Source organism: Protopterus annectens, chromosome 5.part0 (genome assembly GCF_019279795.1).
Source record: "Protopterus annectens isolate FY-2018-M chromosome 5.part0, PAN1.0, whole genome shotgun sequence".
NCBI classification, from domain to species: domain Eukaryota; kingdom Metazoa; phylum Chordata; order Ceratodontiformes; family Protopteridae; genus Protopterus; species Protopterus annectens.
In genome coordinates this window covers 464,219,066-464,240,403 of record NC_056735.1, presented here as the reverse complement: position 1 = coordinate 464,240,403, position 21,338 = coordinate 464,219,066, and the positions used below count along the sequence as shown (strand labels likewise).

The 21,338-nt window shown below is 36.8% G+C and overlaps 1 protein-coding gene across 9 annotated transcripts in view; it reads left to right on the top strand.

The window, feature by feature from the left end:
- The window catches only part of DMD (dystrophin), a 9,298,038-nt gene that overhangs the window by 3,532,183 nt on the left and 5,744,517 nt on the right, over positions 1-21,338 (top strand). For all 9 annotated transcript variants that reach the window (XM_044072398.1, XM_044072396.1, XM_044072400.1 and 6 more), the window contains 2 exons: positions 1,414-1,569; positions 13,980-14,150. In XM_044072398.1, coding sequence (XP_043928333.1) covers positions 1,414-1,569; positions 13,980-14,150 — 327 coding nt within the window. The remainder of the gene's footprint in view (positions 1-1,413; positions 1,570-13,979; positions 14,151-21,338) is intronic.

Here is a 21,338-nt window from a genome sequence, read left to right as displayed (position 1 = left end):
AGCAAATCAATCAATGATGGGTCAAAGGTCGCCTTGTATGCCAGACACAGATCACCTCTTAGCAGCTTGTAGGGTACTAAGTATATCGACATTACTTCAAGCTTATCCAAGTAAGACATGTTGTTTAGGGCCTGTATCCTTTTGTAAGGTAGCTCTGTGGGCAATCCAGTTGCTGTACATGTATGGACAGATAGTAGCCAAATGTTGCATTATATTCAATGATTGGCCTAATGAGGGCTGACTAAAGGTGGACTATGACATCCCTAGTTCTAGAAAAAATCCTTGTATTTATAAGCTGTGCAATATGGACACATTTTGGTCAAAAGATAGGTCAATGTCCTCATATGTTCTCAAATCCTAAACAACTGGGTCATCTCTAAGGACTTAAACTTACATCAAGTACAGATTGTTAACTGGTAATCTGGTCATGTTGACCTTTTTCAATCATAACTTGAATACATATCAAAAATACTTGCAAATGAAATAATATTAGTCAAAAAAGTTAGAAATTTTAAAACTGATGAAGCTAGAGATGCAATATAGATGTAAACATGTGCAAAGCAATGCTATTACATATGCACCTAATACATATATATTTACAATGAGAACATTGCTGTTTCTGAGATAATTGAAGCTTTGAGAATATTACATTAGCATGTATCTCTAAACATTTGCATTTATCTTCCTTAAATGGCTATTTGCTTAGTATGTTTTTGAAAGTGTGTAATGTTTGGATATTTTTAAATTCATTAAGAAGGTTGTTCCAGATTGTTACATCTAATGAGAATGCCCTCTCACCCATGGCATTTTTAAACTCAGGTCTAATTACTGTGAGTGTATTGTCTTGTCTGCTTCTTAGTGAGTGATTTATTTATCATATTGGAAGTAGTCTTTAAACAGGTAGTCGATAATCAAAGTTAAGAATTGTAAATTTTAGTAATGTAAAGAAAAGTTACTGTATTAGTAATGGGTAGACATTTTAACTGCTTTAATAGATCACAATGCATATTCCTGTCTGCTAAGAGAGCAAATCTGAAAATGTTATTTTTAAGTGTTTGCAATTTAGGTAGTGTAACTTCTTATAATGGCAGCTTTGTGTTGGAATTCTGTCACGGTTGAGAATTAAACATGGAACTGCTTCAGGTAAGCTGCAGTGTTACATTGTTAACAGTATTCTTCAACATTCTGCAGAGAATATAGTCTTCCAATGTTTATACAGTTCTTCTTCACTCGCTGAGTACCACTGGATTGACGTTATTATATATTGGCACTGCATTCTTGGTTATTTATTTTTAACTGCACATCTTTTGTAAAAAAAAAAAAAAAAATTCTTTCAGCTTTTACAAGATAATGTTATGCAACCAAATTTCAATTTAGTAAATCTAAATACATGTATGTTTATTCATACAACAGAAATTGTACAAAAGTCTGAGTGAGGTGAAGTCAGAAGTGGAGATAGTAATAAAGACAGGAAGACAAATTGTACAGAAGCAACAAACAGAAAATCCAAAAGAACTGGATGAGAGATTAACAGCGCTTAAACTGCTGTACAATGAGCTTGGAGCACAGGTATGTAAAACATTTGCTCTGTATTTTACTAACTTTTGTTAATGTTTATCTCGTCTTAAAAAATAATTGGAGTTTCAGATGGTTGAAGGGCTTCATAAATTACATAGTAAATGGAATATCTTTAATTTTTGTGTATGTAATATGCTTGTTGAGAGAGAACAAATGAAACAGTTTGAACAAGGTGCTACATAATCTGTGATAGTGACATCCACAAATGAGTTTCCAGTGTTAACTTGGATCATAGTTAAAACTATATAGAGACAGGCACCATGAAAGATATTTTATTTTGATTTTTAACTCTCTTAGTTGACCCATTCCATTTCAAAGCAGAAACCGCTATTCCACTGTAAAGAGATTATGGCCAGCATTCAGAAACAGGCCCCAGCATAACTAGTGAGGTGACAGCAAAGGGTATTTTTAGTGTGATTGTGGAAACCATCAGTTCAGAGACACATTAGGCACAATGCAGAAAGACTCTGTTTATGGGCTAATTTGCATGTTACTGAATCATTTTGTAATTATTGCCTAGCTGACCCTTTTCTGCTGTGCTTGTGGTAATCACCCCTAGCAGATGATGCACTATGTTAGCACAGCCATCCACCATTCATTCAATCACACACTTGCACACATCAAAGCACACACACAACATACAAACATACACAAGCACTGCCATACCTCTTCCCTGATGTTGCCAGTTATTTTTGCCATCCCTCATAAATCAAAATTATTACATCCATCCATTTGCATCCCTCTTTTTCCCATTTTTGCACTTGTGATTGGTATGTCCCATCAACGGTGACCACCATCTGTTGCCAGTGTTCATTCTCCTGGGTGGCTTGCCCTGTAGAGTGTCACTGTTGGCTATTGCCTTACCATGTAGTACTGAAATATGTGCTCATTAGTCAAAAGGAGTTTAGAAAATGGAACCACTCCATCTTATATGCACTTACACATGCACACACACACACACACACACACACACACTCACACTCTCTCAGACACCTCTGCACATGCTCACAGACACACATCCACAGCAAACAAGTACACCTAACAAATCACATTCACTAACATTTTCAACCATTCACCCACTGAAATGCTCAAACAGACACAATCGCACACACACACATACACACACACACACACTGTGCATCAAACACTCCCCCTTCACACAGTTTTGCTCAAGGACACACTCTCATTTCCCTACCCTATCTATTTCCTAAATAAACTCGCTATTGTGAGTACCCAAACACACTCATTTAAAGACACACACACACACACACACACACACACACACACACACACACACACACACACACACACACACTCACTCTCATTCACCTACCCTACCTATTTCCAAATAAACTCCCTATTGGGAGCACACACACTCACATTCAGAGACACCGACACAGACAGACAAACACAACATGCATACACACACTCAACTGACACCACTCAATAAACCCCTAGCACTGCCTTCCCCTAACCTCCCTGGTACTTACCTCTAAAGCAGTCTCACCTAATGAAAGTAATGGCTAAACATGAGCTTTTGTCTGAGCAAATAGTACATAGCAAATTGCAAACATAACATAACAAATGATATGTTAAAATATGCATGTTTTATAAACAGTAGTGGCAATGCATTAAATGAGCAGAGGCTGAACAGAAAAACTCAAGATGCAACAAAACAGCCATATTACCGATTATAAAGTTGTAAAAAAGAAAAAGAAAAAACGAAAAAAGGATTGTTGCTGAATAGCAATATTCAGAGCTGGGGTATGGGTTATAATGTATTTCCCTATGTCTGCTGCATGTAGGACTCTAAGGTAAAGCCTGATTGGTTGAATGGAAGCACAAGTAACACAATCAAGCAGACCCCTACCAACCATGTGTATTGACATTTTTAAAATATTGTTTTCTTAAATGCTGTTTGGAAACCTTTTTTGGAGTATTATTGTTTTACAACTTAGTATCTCTGTTCAGCATGAATTTTAAATGTATCATTTAGTATTATTATATTTTAGTATGATTTTTTTTTTAAAATCATTCAGCAGTTTTTATTGTTTAAATTTTTCTAGTTTGACATAAGTTGTAGGATTTAAGTGTATCTTCCATATTTGTCTGTATTCAGTGACTGTACTTTAAATGCTATATATACCCATCTGTCCCTGACATCTACCCAGATATTCTTCTATTACAGCCTCATTATTGGGGAAGGGGTCCTTGCAAATTCTACTATGGCCCTGCAAGTGGGATCTCCTTGTCTATGGAAAGAGGTATCTTATGATCATTTACTTATCACCTAAGGCCACCATTGCTCTTTTAAGAGAGTTAAGAGCTGGGGGAGGCCTGCATCATGTATGTGACTAGAAGAAGAGATCTCTCTTTGAAAGAAAGGGTGTCATAACTGGGTGCATTAAGGAGAGTATCACAAGTGTCATGACCCATGATGTCAGTCCATTCATGCTGTCCCGTCCCCACAGTGCTAGAAATCACATTCCATCTATGACATGATACAGCTTTTGAAAAGCACAACCATTCACACTGGGTGGGCAAGTTGATGTAAGTCATTCAAGCTCACTTCCTTTTCCAGTGCTAGATCTGCTAACCAAACATTTGTTTATCTGGGTTGCAGCTAGGACTCTCTTCCTGTACATGATGGAGTAGGGGCTATACTTACTAGCATGTGGCAATTTTCCATTCAGATTCTTCTGGCTTTGAAAAAATGTAGAAAATATTAACATAAATCACTAAAACTTAAAATAATATAGATTATAACTTAAATTGCAAGTTTATTAAGCATACATTTCATATCTGTCTAGTGTACATGTATACTTCATGGTCTCAAAGTGTATTTCAGTGTTTGGGAATGTATTTACTTTTTTATTGCTGTCCCCAGTCTGTAGCATATTTTTAATATATATAGTATTTTTTTGTTATAAAATGTTAATTGTATTTATTAAAAGATGAATGCACAATATGAATGTTTTTATAAAACATAAGATTACACCATCAGTCTTTGATTTTCCACAGTATCTATTTGGATGGTTTGTATTACTGTGTTTGTTTCTTTGCTGACATTATCATTGACTTATAGGTTTTACTGGCAATGATAAAAGAGCTGTGAGAGTATCACATCTGGCTGCTATAAGAACTAGAGATCATTTGGAGTATACCACAATTAACAATGATGTAAGAAAAAGTAAAATGATTTTTAAGATATACTTGCACTGAAGCAGAGAAACAACTAATGAAATATATTACATTGAAACTTTGCCTTGAGCAAAAAGGAAAGAAATTCACTTTTATTTTTAACTGAAGGAAAAAAAAAAGTTGTAAGTTATGTCCCGAACTTCAGTTCAACCCTGACAGAATAATGCTTCCTAATCAGCTGAGAAAATGAATGCTTGACTATGTCTGGGAGTATAAAATTGCAAAGAATAAACAACAGACATAAGAAGGAGTTCAAAGTTATGCCATTTGCAATGACTTCATAAGAATAGTCTAGAAGATCTGCTAATTGATATGCACCACAATCCTGCTAGTAGGGAAGAACACCTTTGTACATGGAAGTGAATGACCACTGGTTTGTATCAGTTTAAGGAATTTATTTGCTGTATATGTTTGGACTATTATCCACAGTTGGCTGAAACAGGCAAACTGAAAAAGTCAACAAGTGTGAAATTACTGAATGAAAATCTATACTCTCTAGACATGAGACATGTAATGTATCATATCTGACAGGAATCCATAATAACAAATAAGAATTCAGGAGATTTTTGTACGAGTGGGAAATTAGAAAAAATTGGCCAGAATATATACTCACAATCTACTGCACAGGTTGAGAGAAATATCCAAAAATCTCATGAAGGTCATTATCAAAAACATGGAGATTGTCATTCTACAAATCTGGAGTACACGAATATGCTGTTGAGATGATTCAGTGTCTTACCAGCTTTGTTCCTCAGTGGAAGAAGTTTGAAAAGTGATTAACTTCTTCAACTACATGGATGATGTCTGAGAATCAGCATAAAATATATGACATACTGTAGAGAAGTCAACCAAAGAAAATACTACTAGAAGCAAAACTGTAGAAGTCTACCATAGTTACAGATAAAGAAAATAAAAATACAAAAGCCATGAGAAAGTTTTCAGCCTGAGGATGAAGAAGCCTTAAAGCAGTAAAGATAGAGTTCTCTGGAGCCCTTGGTAAACATGGGAAGCTGTACAGGAGATATAACTGATATCTGTATAAGATAAATACATGGAAGTTCCATTGAAAGAAACAAAGTATCACTTCTAGTAGTGACACAAGAAAATTTAAACTGTAAGAACCATGCAAGTGAAGACATGCAGAGAAAGACACCAGTGTAATGTAAAAGAAGCTGTCCCTAAAAGGAAGATTAAGTGCTCCTGATGACTATTCTGGATATAGCAGACCACTTCCTATCTTATGTTATGGAGTGTGGGATAAAATTCCCATCACTGACATTACCTGATAGTAAGTAGTGATGAGGTTGGCAAGGCATCCATGAACACAGATGTTTACAGATGAAGCACTGCCAGATCATAAGGCTAGATGTGGGAAACCTGTCCATTAAGAAGATGGATGCCCATAGTTAATGGGGTCTCTCTGACTGCAATAATCAGCAACATTCAGCATATACCATTTTAATTCTTCTGTTTAGCACAGCCTGTTTGCTTTTGTTTTGTACTGTGCAAAAAAAGATTCCTGAATCCCACTCATGGTGCATAGGTATCATAGGTTACAAGACACTGGAGCCCTGTTGTCTAAAATATATAATTTAAGTCTGACAAAAAACAGTTCCTTTTAGTTGTAGTGTGGATATAGGTGCCCATTCAGGTTTAAAACAGAAATATGAATAATAACTTATTTAACTACCATAAGGAGTGTTTGCTTAGAAGAAAGATATGTTTGAACTGTATCATATTCAAAGCTGAGAATTCAGACAAAAAAATAAAGAAAGAGAAAGGATGAACCCTTTTTAATTGAAGAGCCATCTTACTCTGCCAAATAATTTATGAATTATTTATTTTATTTGTTTTACATTTGTTAACCAGGGGTATCTTACTGAGCCAAAAAGACCCTTTTTCAGCAGACGCCCGGGGAGAAAAGCTTCACATAGAAAAATTACAGATACATTTAATTATTTAGACATGATCAGTATACACACATATTACAAAAGACATGTTTTTACAGTGGTATGCAGCACATCAACAGTTACAGTGGAGAGAAAACAAACAAAAAACTATTAATTTAAAAATAAAGGTAATTAATAGATTTGTGGTGTACAGCTGAAATTTGGAACATAGGTAGAATACATACATAGTACACAGGTACAGTACATACACTGTAGATTAGCCAGTGTTTGTGAGTAAGATTGAAAACTATTATCAAGTACTCTAGGTTTAGTATGTGTACCTTATCTGCTTTCACTAGCCTGGGGAGCAATCATGGCACTGCCACCTTTGCTTGAGATGTTGCCTGATGAGGTCTTTAAAGGAGGCTTTGGACAATGTGTTTTGAATGCTAGTGGGGACAGAGTTCCATTTTTTAGCCACTGAACTACTATATAGTGCATCTCCAAAGCTATTGTAGCTGTTGGTGACTTCTAGTAGTAGTTTGCGTGATGATTTAAGAGGCTTTATGGCTGAGTGATGTTGTACTAGGTTTTTGAGGGCAGGACACTTATTGGGGAGGTAATAGATTAAATGACAGAGGCAAAGCTGATTGTAGGTTAGGAGGTTGGGCTGTTCAATCCAGTGGAACTGTCTCAAAGCAGTACAGTGATGAGTTCTATATGAGCAATATGCAGCAAAGTGGGCAATTCTGTTATAGCAGGCTTCTATTTTGCTTAGTTCAGTTTTGTTGAGATTAGTCAAAATGGGAGATGCATAGAGTAGGGTGGATAGAAGTTGGGAGCCAGCAATGGCTGATCTTGTGTTGTTGGTAAGAAATGGTTTGATACGGTAGAGTGATCGCAGTCTGGCATGTACATTTTTAACAGTTAAGTTGAGACGACTATCAAATTTTAGGTGAGAGTCTGTGGTTATTCCCAATAGCTTAGCCTGTGCCACTGGAGTGATTGGAGTAGCATTTGTGGAGTAGATAGTGAATTGACTGTTAGTGTTTTTGTTAGAACTGTTTATAATCATAAGCTGAGTTTTCTTTGAATTGAGGATAAGTTGGACTTTGGTAAGGTAGTTTTCAATGTCAGAGAATGCTTGTTGAGTTGTTTGCAGGAGGGTGGGAATGTTTTGTGCAGCACAGATTAAGGTAGTGTCATCTGCATACTGAATGATAGATGCATGCTGTGTGGAGGTATGAAGGTCATTTGTGAAGATTGTGAATAGTAGTTGTCCTAAGATAAAACTCTGTGAGACTCCTATAGTCATGGGCATCTGAGGAGAGAGAGAATTTTCTCATTTCACAGCTTGGTACCTGTCAGTTAAGTAGCTTTGGAACCAAGTAAGAGTGGAATTTGATAGGTGATATTGGTTTAGTTTGTTTAGCAGGATTTGGTGCAAGACTGTGTCAAATGATTTGGATATATCCAAAAAATAGCTGACACCTGCAGGCCTTCGTTTTTGAGATGGTTTACTGTTTCTGTGAAGCAGAGGAGGGCTGTAGTGGTACTATGGGCAGGTCTGAAACTATGTTGAGTAGGTAACAGGATGTTGCTGTCTAGAAGATATTTTAGCACCTGGGTATGGATGCATTGTTTTAGGATTTTGGCCAGGGGGGAGAGTAAAGCAATGGGTCTGTAATTATTAAGTTCAGTGGAGGTCCTGCCTTTATGTATTGGTGTAACATAGGATATTTTCCAGAGTTTTGGCACATAATTTTCAACAAATGATGTGTTTATGAGAGTGGAGACTGGGATAGCAATAGCATCTGCTGTGAGTTTCAAGAAATAGCTGGGAAGTAGGTCAACTGCTGTTGATGAGGTTTTTAGTTTGGAGAGCATGCTTTTGATTGAAGTGGTGAAAACTGTTTTGAGGGTAAAGCTTGTATTAGTGTTATTTGTGTTGGGGGGGATAGTGAGGAAGGAACTGTCCTGTGATACTAAGGATAGAATTGAGTTTACAAAGTGGGAGTTGAATTGTGTTTCGATGGGAACTTTAGTGTCAGGGGTGGTTGGTTTGGGGGTAGCCTTTTTGGTGGCTTTTAGTAGTTGGTTTACATTTTTCCAAAATTTTGGTGGGGGGGTTGTGTTAATATTTAGTTTGTAATGTCGTGTAGTAGTATTTTTTTGTCCAGCCTAATGCATTTTTTGCATGGTTGCACAGTTCTTGGTACTTCATTAGGCTTTGTGTCTCTCTGTTTTTTATAGTAAAGCCAGACAGTGTCTCTGGACTTGAGGATTTGTTTGGCTTCTTTACTGAGCCAGGGGTTTGTAGAGGTTCTAACCTTGATTCTGCGCAATGGAGCGACAGTGTCTAAGTGTTGTAGAAATGTTTTGTTGAAATATGCTACACCCTGGTCAAGTGGGAGGGTTTTTAGGGGTGGTCCAGTCACAGTTACAGAGTAAAGTATTGAGGACCTCAGGAGAGAAATATTTTGTGTTTCTAGTGGATTTATAGTTAGTGGTTTTGCATATACTTGTTCTACTACTTATAAGGTATATTACGTTGTGGTCACTTAAGGTATCTGGGAGACTGCCTGCGTGGAGGTACAATGTGGGGTTGTTAGTTAGGACCCAGTCAAGGATGGATTCCCTTTTAGATTTTTTTATCACATCTAGTTAGAATTTGGACTAGCTGCTGATAGCCATGGAGATTTATTAGATTACTTGGTAGTTCTGATATGCGGGTGAACCAATCTACATTGAAATCCCCCAGAATAAGGATTTCTTGTGAGTATGTGAAAGAACACCAGGATAAGAAGTCTTCAAGGCTAGCAGGTGTATTACTAGGTGGAATATAGATCACAATTGTGGTGATGACCTTTTTAGGGTGAAGTTGAAGTTGTGAGATAAGTATGTCCCAATTATTGGGGGAGGGGTAGGAGTTTAGTAATTGGTGGAGAGTTAAGTTGGACTTATACAGTCAGGCAGTTCCACCCCCTTTACGAAGTGGTCTATCTTGTCTAATGATATTGTAGCCGGTAGGGAGAACTTCTGAGTTAGCTATGTTTTTATTTAGCCAGGTTTCTGTTAAAGCAACTATGTCTGGGGAGTAGTGTGCTATTGTGACCTGGAGTTCAGGTATTTTATTTTTGATACTTCTAATATTAATATTTAGCATTAAAAGATGGTTGGTTTTGCTGCTGTTGTTGATTTGCCCAGGGATGAAGATAGTGGGGGTGTTATGTTCTGACAATTGTGTTGGAGCAGTTTGTGTTGGACAGGATGGATTTGGGCCTGGGTTAGGGTGGATATCCCCACTTATGGTGAGCCTATGCTAAAATGGTTACACAGATGTTGGAGTTTGGTGATGAGTGTGAGAAAGTGTTGTGCTTTTTTGAAGTAGGAATGAGAGCATATGTGTTTAGTTCTGAATTGGTCCGTTATGTAGTTCTTGAACAATTGTGGGCAGATATTATTATAATGCGCGGTGTCTGCATATGCGAGTGCATAATGTAGTGGTGTGCTACTAAGTTTAGGGATATTGCTAAAGTGATAACTTGTGGTGTTATAAAGAATTATGAGAAGACAGACTAGACTTAGTTGTGTGATAGTCATGGTTATAAAGTTTAAGTTGGTTCTAGGTGGGGGTCTGGATACGAATTAGAGGGTTACATTATATGTGGATGGGTAAGTGGTGTGGGTGATGTAAATAATGTCTAGTGGGAATGAGAGTGGTTGAGAGTATTTTGTGGTGGAGCAAGTTGATGTGGTGTAATGTAATCTGACTTGAAGAGCTCTGATTGGTGGAGGTGATGTGAGGGTGGCAGTGGGTGTGGCTGTGATTATTATAAATGTAGAGGTAGTGGGGGTGGGAGGGAATAGGGGGCAGGGCAGGGGAGTGGAGAGAGCCCGAACGATAGTGAGGGCGAATGGAGCGGGGCAGAGCCCACCAAGACAAGAGTAAAAAGTAAGTGGTACTTTACAAATCTGAACACTTTACACAAATTCCTGAGGTCTAATGGCTTACCAGCAAGCAGAATGCAATTGCTGAGGAGCACTTGTGTCCTGGTGTGAGACTAGAAATGTAAAGATGGCTCCATGCTCAGCAGGATTCTAATATAGACTTAGTAGTGGGGGAGGGAGATAGCACAAGGTGTATAAACCAGGTGGAATGCAAAGAAACCAGCAAAACCACAGAGGCAATCAGTGGAAATCTATCAGTGAAAGCCTCAGAGGGGGTAAGTAATAATTCAAACTACCTGTAAAGTGAATGAGAGAAGAGACAGCAAAGTTTATTAAGGGTGGTAGTGTGTCTTCACATTGACTTGCTTATTAGTAGCCAGTTTGTGCACAGATTAGAGTAGGGAGATACATTAGCAATGAATGGGGGAATGTATAGAGATGCAAATAAACAGGTGGGCCTCCAAGTGATACAAATTAAGGCAGAAAGCACTGAGAAGGCTGCTTGATGGTTAATTTAGTCACAGGGATCTGCATTAAATGTATATTGTCTATTGGACAGTTAGGATTACTGCACTAGCTGGGGGGGCACAAGGCTACAACAGTCAGTTTTATTAGCACGCCGAGAACTACTAAGAAATACTGCTAATGTTACAGCTGCACTCTCATAAAACATGCAAGTAGAATGCCTGATAGACTGACCCTGCTCTTGAGGCTCAAAATGTATATCCTTGTTTAGTTTTGCAGTACTGATTCCTTCTTATACTGTATGGGTGGGGTGGTAGCCTCAGTCTGTAGAATTGCTTGAGTGTGCTCCTGCTATTGAGGCTCAAAATGTATATCCTTGTTTAGTTTTGCATTACTGATTCCTTCTTATACTAAAGGTTGAACATCGAGCTGGCACCTCGGCGTTCGTGAAAATATACTGCCAATCATTAGTGGACTGGAGTTCCGCTGTGTCGACCCCTAACCGGGAAAAGCCAAAAGACAAACAACAACAACTGTATGGGTGGAGTGGTAGCCGCTGACTATAGAGTTGCTTGAGTGTGCTCAGCAAGCAGAATGCAATTACTGAAGAGCACCTGTGTAATTGGACATCAGAAAAAATATAGCTTTCTTTTGACTACTATTGACACAAAGTATTCTGATTGCTTTTATGTTTTTGTACCATTTCATATTTCTTCACTCTGGGTATGCATTCAGATACAGCATAGTTTGCTATATATGCATATCAGCTTCTTTAAACTGGTGAGATTTCTAAAATTATTTATTTATTTTTTTTGGAAGGAGGGGGGACTAGGAGTTCCACAGAGTTTTCCTCTTGTCCTGTGCAAAATGTATGCCTGGATATTTTGCAAATGCTAGTGACTGTAAAATATATGTACTCTCTGTATATTATAGTCACATAAAGTATTGAGTTCTGTAAAACTGTAAGTGAGATACATGAAGTACATATCATCTAAAATATGAAGTCATAATGGAGCTGATTCAGAAAATGATGTGTTTTAGCATTTATTATGTAGTTGTTCATTTGGTGAAAACTGTTGTTTCCCAGTGGTAAGCACTCAGAGGACAAATGTTTGCTTTGAGTGGGAATCCTACTTTCCTCCATGAGTATTTATGTCAGTTTATTAAAGTGCATGTAAATAATTTAAACGTATTGCTGTCATACAATGAACTTTCTCTGCAATATACTTTATGAAAATAAGAGGGATACATGTAATGACACCAAAGATACTTTTGATTCAACAAATTAGTATAGCTCTTGGACAAGTTATTTAAAATGAAAATGAGACATAAATATCTAACTTAGTATTGATATGCAGGAAAATATTTATTTAGACTTTTCTTGCTGTAATGTACTATTACTTTATTATTTATCCCTAGATGAGAAAAGAAACTCTTTATGTCTTTATACATCTATACATCTCTGTGTATATTCATGTATATTCATACATTCTCTCTGTCTCTTTTTCACTCTGTCTGCATTAACATATGTTTAGGTGTCAGTCTCTCTATGCCTATTATTCTGTCTATATGTGTGTGTTCATGCCATCCTGTGCGCGCGTGTGTGTGTGCGTGTGTGTGTGTGTGTGTGTGTGTGTGTGTGTGTGTGTGTGTGTGTGTGTGTGTGTGTGTGTGTGTGTGTGTGTGTGTGTGTGTGTGTGTGTGTGTGTGTGTGTGTGTGTGTGTATGTGTGTGTGTGTTCATGCCATCCTGTATGTGTGCATGTGTGTGTGTGTGTGTGTGTGTGTGTGTGTGTGTGTGTGTGTGTGTACATGCACTCATAGCTGTGTAGTGTTGGTTTTCATGGCAGTAGGCATTTATGTGTGTGTGTGTGTGTGTGTGTGTGTGTGTGTGTGTGTGTGTGTGTGTGTGTGTGTGTGTGTGTGTGTGTGTGTGTGTGTGTGTCAATCTACTTGTTTGTCTGTCTGCTACACTCTCTAAATATAGCTGAAAGATACTATATAACATTTTTATACAGCTTGATTTATCCCCTTCAGCCTACATTTCACATTGAAGCATATGCTTCGGGATTTATTTATAGTTACTCGTCATTTCAAGAAATTCTTTCCACTCTCCATGCTTTCATCGGATGATTCTGGATTCTTTTGCTATTTGCCATTTTCTGACTATGATTAGATTCATCCTGACCTTTCACTGGCAATGTGTTTCTTGAATGATTTTAATTTGACTTGCCCGAATGTTGTAGTTTTATGCTTCTTGGAGGGGAATAAAGAACAGCAGTGCTCACTTAGAAAACCTTCAATAAATCTTGTTTTCTCTTCTTAGGCACAGAATGCATGCATAAACTATCAAATGCAAGTACTTCTTCTGAACATAATTGTCCTGAAGCCTAAACTTGTTCTGGTAATTCTAATTCAGCTATTTACTACACATTACGGAATGAGTAACATTTGTTTTGCACACATTTGCACATTAGATGGCAGTCTTGTTTGAGCAATAAAACATATAAGCATTATATCTGAAACAGAAAAGGCGTTGGAAAGCAACCTTTCTTTTATGCACTGAACAGAGATCCTCCTTTAGGTGTACCTTGTAAACATAGCGACATCTGTGATGATACTGTGTGATTGTGAAATCAATTGAAATAGTGATTTCAGAGTGATGGTGATGACACTCCCCATTTATATTTATTTTTGCACAAGTACTGTATGGATTTGTCTTGGTGTTTTTATCAAATTCATCAGAAAGTACTATGTTTAAGAATGTTTAAATTAAAGTCAGTATAACAATGAATACTTTTAGCAAAATTACAGAACAGACTGAATGACAAACTTAAAGCAGTAGTTTAAATGAAGCAGTTTAGCTGCTTACTGTTGCTCTATTTCATATCCTCAGGTAACAGAGGGAAAACAGGAACTAGAGAAATGTTTAAAACTGTCCCGTAAAATGAGAAAGGAACTGAACAGTTTGACTGACTGGCTGGGAGCAACAGATGCTGAGCTGACAAAGAGATCATCAGTTGAGGGAATGCCTGCTAACTTGGATGCAGAAGTTGCTTGGGGAAAGGTGAAACAAACTATATATATTATAGAATTACATGTCCAAATTGAAGTCATCATGCTATCATAGAGTGTTAGGATGACAAAGCAGATTACTGAAATTACACTATTACTAAAAAGTGAAATCTCCTTAAATATGCATTCTGTTGTTTGCTAAACAATTTCTTTCCACAGGATAAAATGTTTAATTGAATGCTTAAGTTCTAATAGTTCTCACGTTTCTTTTTGACATTGCTATTTCAGTACTATATTTATACAGATATTGTATCTTTCTCTTTATATTACACTGTTGGAAAAAGTGACTGCAAAAGAAATTGACATGTTAATCCTCATAGTTTGAGTACCGGAAATCTGCTTCTTGCCTCAATTTGTATTAAATGTACAGATAGATGTAAAGACATCATGTTCTCCAGAGGATAGTAAACTCATCAGGTAAGACAGAAATCTGCAGCTTATTTTGTGATAAAGTAATGCTGGCATGATCAAAGGTCAAAGTTCATCGTGTTATTTCTGCAATACAATATCCTCATTCTGTTTCAGAACCACAGCAATGCCAGAAAATAAAAGATTAATGTACAAATAAGTAGATACTTATTACAAGATTCTCGGAAAGAGAATGGTCATGCAAATGTAATATAGAATATTTACTAACAAACTAGCTAGAAATATTTATGGCTGTCATCTAAGCATCTAAGTAATTCTGCTTCTGTTACCGTCTGTATTGAGAACAGAATGACAAGGCAGAACCTCCTTACCTCCCTCAAGGTGGATGAATATGTGGTATTTTGCTTTGGTATAATAAGAAATCACAGTCCCAGTGGAGTCTTGTGGCTATCTTGACTTTTGGCTCTAAGATAACTGTAGTGGAGCAACCATATTTATCAGGTACCACATTACTTCTAAGCAGATCCCTAGAGATCTAGCCTATGAACTGAAGGAGATCTATATCACACTATAAAGGGTCAGTAATCAGATCTTAGCATGAAGCACGGCCCTTGCTATACTTCCAGAAAACTATGTTAGGTTTCCAAAAAAAAAATGCATGACCTCCAAATCAACAAGAATTCCATTATCTTAGGGCACTTTAACTACCCGATGATAAACCGGGATACTTATAATTCAACTGTAGGTTACACTCAAAAATTCCTTCATTTCCTAAACAAAAACTCCCTGCACAGCATTGTTAATGAATCCACTAGACAAATAAATATTTTTTACCTGGTCTTTATCAACATTGCATTGATATCAAGTATCCCACTGGTTTTCCCCTACTCTAGTTAAACCCAGTCATAAGCTGGTCGCATTTTCCCTCAAAATAACTAAACATTTAGATGCAAACATCACAAAGTTCAGAAATGTCAAACATGCAAATCTACAAATCTGTGATGGTCTCAAAATTCAAGTTCAACTGTATTACCCAAGATACTGACACATTAAGTAGTTATGCAAACAAACTCTTTGTGAACCTAAATAAATGCATTAATTTGGTATACCCTAACAATTCCAAATAAATATAAAATTTAAAAGTAAATTGGCCTTTGCTTCATATATATAAATAAAATACAATAAAAAAGACTTCTTAATCTGCATAGCCCAAAAAAACCCCCCTCAAATCAAGATTAACGATAACAAGCTATGGAAGGAAATAAAGAACAACATCACGAATACAAAGGCACCACATGAACTAACATTGGAGGCTAAAGAAAATCACAAGTCCTTCTTTAGTTATATTACGGAATTAATGAATAATACCCAACACTGGTCAGAACTTATCAAGAAAGCCTCTAGCTACGTGGCTGGATTAAGTAGAGATAACCAACATATTAGCAAAAGAATTCAATTCAAAATTCTCTTCTGAAACAACAATGCAAAGCCCATATATCATAACTAAAGAATACTTGATAAACGTACTCTCCAAAATGTAAGATGCATTATTTACAGGGCCTGCTAGCATTCTCAGTTGCCCGTTAAACAGCCCAAAACATCCTTGTGGTCCTAATCATATAGCTATTGAACCTGAGATTAGCCACTGGTTTGTCCCTGAAATATGATATGCAGCTATAATGATGGTACTTCACAAAGGTGGACCTACCACTGACACCAGGAACTATGAACATCTTAGCCTGACTGCTGTTATCCGCAAGGCCAAGGAACATATCATAACTGACCTAATTAACTATAATGTTAAAAAGTTTTAGAAGACTTAACCTGCAGCAGTTTGATTTTAAGGGTAGATCCAGTCCAATGTATCTACTCATCTTCTTTGAGAGATAAACACAAGCCATGGACAGTGTTCATGCAGTCCTCACAGTATACCTTGACCTGGCTAAGCTTTTGACACACTACCACATGCTAGCATAATAAGCAAGCTGAATGAGATTCCACAAGAAACATGAAGTTGACCAGTGATGTTCCTCAAAGCTGTGTGCTGGAGAACCTACAGTTCAGGAGGTAACTATTTGAAATTTTGAGACCCACTAGACTGAGTGCCAATGCATGCAGACTGAATGGCTGAAAACATAGACTTAATTATATTAACTCCAAGATTGCCATTTCCCTGAATATTCCTTTTTCTTCATGGTATGGAAATGTCAGAGTTGGTATATATATATATATATATATATATATATATATATATATATATATATATATATATATATATATGTTCAGGGGATGTGGGGGTTTGCCCAGCAGAAAAAAATAAGTTTAACGGAGAACAGCAATGTTCAAGATTCACTTTTCTCCTTTAGTTTCTTTGGGTTTTTTTCAGCTAGTTGGCACTTGACATTTTGAATGACAGCATTTCAGTATGGAACCTCTTCAGCATATACTTATCTGATCGCCAAATTACAAATGAGCATTGATGGCTAACCAGGTTTGTGGATAACGGCAAACTTGATGTCATCCTCAAGTCCCTATATAATACACAGAAGCTGCATATGGAGCTCACATGTCAACAACTGGTTCTCAAAAATAGGTTAAAACTAAATTCTGAAAAGTGTAATATCATCACATTTGATAAACAAGCCATTCATCCATCTTATAATATAGAGAACTCCCCACTTCAAAGTGAAAGTATGGTAAAGGACCTAGGGAACAAGGGGTGATAATTTCCATGCCATTAAATATTATGTTGTGACATAGGTTCAGAAATATTTTTACATGGCACAGCTGATTGTGGAAGGTATTTCATCCAGATCCAAGTAAGTTTTTACCCTCTATATTCTTCATTGATCAAATACAATGCTCCTTTTCAGATGTATCTTAATAAGCATATGAAGTGACTGTAAACACCTCAGATGTTCCTAAATAAAAGATCACAGACTTAAAAGACAAGTGCTACCCGGAGAGTCCCAAATGACTGTCCCTTTATTCAGTGGTCTGCAGACTCCTTAGGATATATCTCTGTCTTGTTTTCTGAGATATTAGGGTCAGTGGTTCAGGCCAAAGTTGTCTGCAACATTTATGTTGGACTTCCCAATACAGGAAGCAGTATGGGTAAATAAGTTTGCAGATGACATTAAGTTGGGGGTGTCATTATAAATATAAATCATCAGGCAATATTACAGTGATATTTGGATAAGAAGATATTGTGTAGGAAATATAACATGGATGTAAATATGAAGAAATCTAAGAGTTTTCACTTTGGTATTAGCAATCACACATACCCATATGCGTTAGGTGTTACCTTGATTCCCACAGATGAAATAGTTGGGTACCTTGGATTTATGGTTGACAGGTACTTGAGTTTTGAAGATTGGTTATAAAGAAAGGTTGTGTCATGGATAAGGACGTGTCATAATATGTCGGGCAGGGATGCTATTTTATTACTGCTGTATAAGACAGTGATGAGACCAAATACTTTTAGCATCTTGTGGGTACAATGTACGTCAAATACAAAGTTGGAATGTATACGTTTTCTGCAAAACAAATTACTAGAATAAGGCACATGCACATTGAGATTAGGTTACAAACGCTAGGTTTGTTTACTATAGGTTATATAGCTGTAAGATGTGATTTTATTTTAATTTTTAAGTGTAAAAACAATAATGTAATAGCATCAATAATAGAAGCAGTACAGACCTCTTGTCCATCCCTATTTGGAAGAATGTTCCTATTTTCAGGCCTGACTTATAAGATCCCTATGTTTAGAAAAATGTTGCTATTTTCTGTCTTGATTTACCCTTTCTAGTGATTTTTGTAAATTCCCCTCATCACATGTGATTTTTGAAGCAGTCTAGTACACTGAAAACCACACAACATGACCAACATACTGGTGAGTCAAATAATGTAAAGAAAGCAAATGCACATTTTATATCTCTCTTTTTCAGAAGGAAAAATAAATGATCTTGTGTGCTAGAATTTTATCATACAGTTCAATAATGCCTGTAGATTTTACACTGCCTCTTTGATAATGTGCTTACAATTTTCAGTCATTTTTGTCACACTTTTTTTCAAACATGTTTCTAAATAGTATCCCGCATTCCTACTGAAAGTGGGAAGAGTTATGTATGACTTCCTTCTCAAATCTTTTTTTTCTGGATGTCCTTACTTTTCTATGTCTTTCGCTCCTATGTTCATTGTCTGCCGCATAAGAAATAATAACGAACCCAATGAAGTGCCTATGATATAAGTGCAGAAATATTATGGAATGCTAGACCTCTACAAATTAGAAGGTTTGACAGCTTACACTTCTTTAAGAGGTAATTAGATGATCTCATTAGAAAGAGGGCTTTTGATCTTAAACTAGTAAAAGACCAACTCATAGAAGGGCTCCAATGAGGCTAAAGATTTTGAACAGTTAATGCATTGAATATTGAATGATAATCTAAGATCTCTTAAATCTAAACTGGGTAACTAGATGAACGACTGAAACTTAGAAGGCAAAGGAAGTCCACAAAAGGATCCACGAAAAACAATTTATTAAAACATGCAAAATAAAATAAAGCACTTTTTGTTTAGTAAAATGCCTAAACTTCTTCAGATAAATAAACCTTCACTCACAGACTTTATATAGTAACACTAATTCAACATGTGACGTAATTGATGTTTATGTTAACTATTGACATTACAATTTGCTCATAAAGTGAACAAATTCATCTCTCCAAGCTTTTTAATTTAGTTTAAAGTATTTATGGAGCTCTGAAGTCTTTCTAGATGTTTGATACATCTATTGAGGAACATCAAAAATGTATTTATTAATTTATTTATTGCATTTGTTGATCAGGAAAGTCCACTGGGCCTAGGGGAGCCTGTTTTCAGTGGAGGCCCGAGGAGGAAAGCTCCACAGTATTGCATACATTTAAAATTAAATCACACAGCTCCAAAGTATTACATTCATTTAAAATTAAAACTAGTTATATATTGTAGATACATGGATAAATGATAGATTTTTACATACAAGTAAGCCTAGAGCTGATAATAGGTTAAAGCAGTTATTGATACATAGATAAGCAGACAGTAACAAGGACTAAGTGGGAGGAAAAAAAGGCAGGAGACAGGACTGACCACAAGTGGACATTATAGTCAGTAATTGGCATAATCAGTGTTGAATAAGAATGATGACCTCCGTATGGCTGGATGATGCTTCCCTTGGCAATTAGCTGTGTTAGGTAGAAGGATTTTCTGGCTGCTGTTCTCACATGATGAACAAAAGACAAGGAATTATCAACTTTTATATTCCAAAGTACATACTATATTTTCATTTGGATGAAAAAAAGCCATATTAGCCGATAAAAGAAACTACTACTACCAACTACAACAAACCAACCAAAATAATCCCCAAAAATTCTGGCGAGGTATCAATAACCTCCTACACCCTGGATGCTCAAGTACTCCCTCTCCCTCTGGCTCTGATCACAACAATCCCATCCAAATAGCTGACTCATTTAATACTTTTTTCACTGAAACCATACAATGCCTAGCCAACCAGCTATCCCCTAGCATCCCAGGCTCTGCCACAACCTTTACCAATAATTCTCATCAATTTCATTTTCAGCCAGTGCCCACTTCACTTATCTGTAACCTCATACAGAAACTTAAACCCACTACTCTCTCTGCTGATAAATTACCTGCAGAATACCTGCAAAAAGCTGCTAAAGTCATAGCCTACCCCATATCCATCCTCATTAACAGAACTATTTCTGAAGGATCTGTTCCCCTAATCTGGAAAGTCTCTCACATAATTCCCCTGCATAAGGGAGGTAACTCCAAAGAGTTGTCCAATTATAGGCCCATAGCTATTCTATCTCCTTTGACAAAAATAATGGAGAAATGTATACACATACAACTGTTAACCAACCTACACGATCATAATTTATTAGCACCCTGTCAACATGCCTTTAGACAATTTCATAGCAACACCTCTGCTCTCTTATCCTTCACTAACCATATTAACAGCAATCGTAATATCCATACTCTATCCTCAGCTGTTTTTTTTGATCTGTCCAAAGCATTTGACATGGTGAATCACCACCTCCTTATAGACACACTCAAAAACCTGTCATTGGACAACCATACTATACAGTGGTTCCATTCATACCTACATAACAGTCAACAGGCTGTACTAAGGGAAAATACTTTATCTTCCCACGTCCCAGTCACTCTAGGGGTCCCACAAGGATCTATATTAGGCCCATTACTCTTCTCCATCTTTACAAATGACCTTCATTCTGTAATTCCTCAAGCTGACTGTATCCAATACGCTGACGACTCCACACTCATATGCGCTGCTGCTTCTCAATCAGAACTTCAGTCACTAACCCAAATGACCTTTAGTACAGTTGAAAACTGGCTCCTACAAGACGTCTTATCCTTAACCCCAAAAAAACAAAAATGCTACTATTTACCCCCACCCGCAGAACCTCCCCACTTAACTTTACTATTACTTCAAATGATGGAACTATAATATCTCCTGAACCAACCACCAAACTACTCGGGGTACTAATAGATAACAACTTGTCCTTTGAACCTCACATTAATAACACCATAAAAATAGTAAACAAGAAACTAGGTTCCCTCTATAGAATAAAACCCTTTCTTACACCTCCAGCCAGGGTTACTATTGCTCGTACCCACCTCATCTCTACCTTGCTCTATGCCTCCCCTATCTATACCAAAATATGTAGAAGTAATCTGAGTAAACTTACATCCTCCTACAACAATATTGCCAGATTTGCAGCTGGGTCCTCCTATA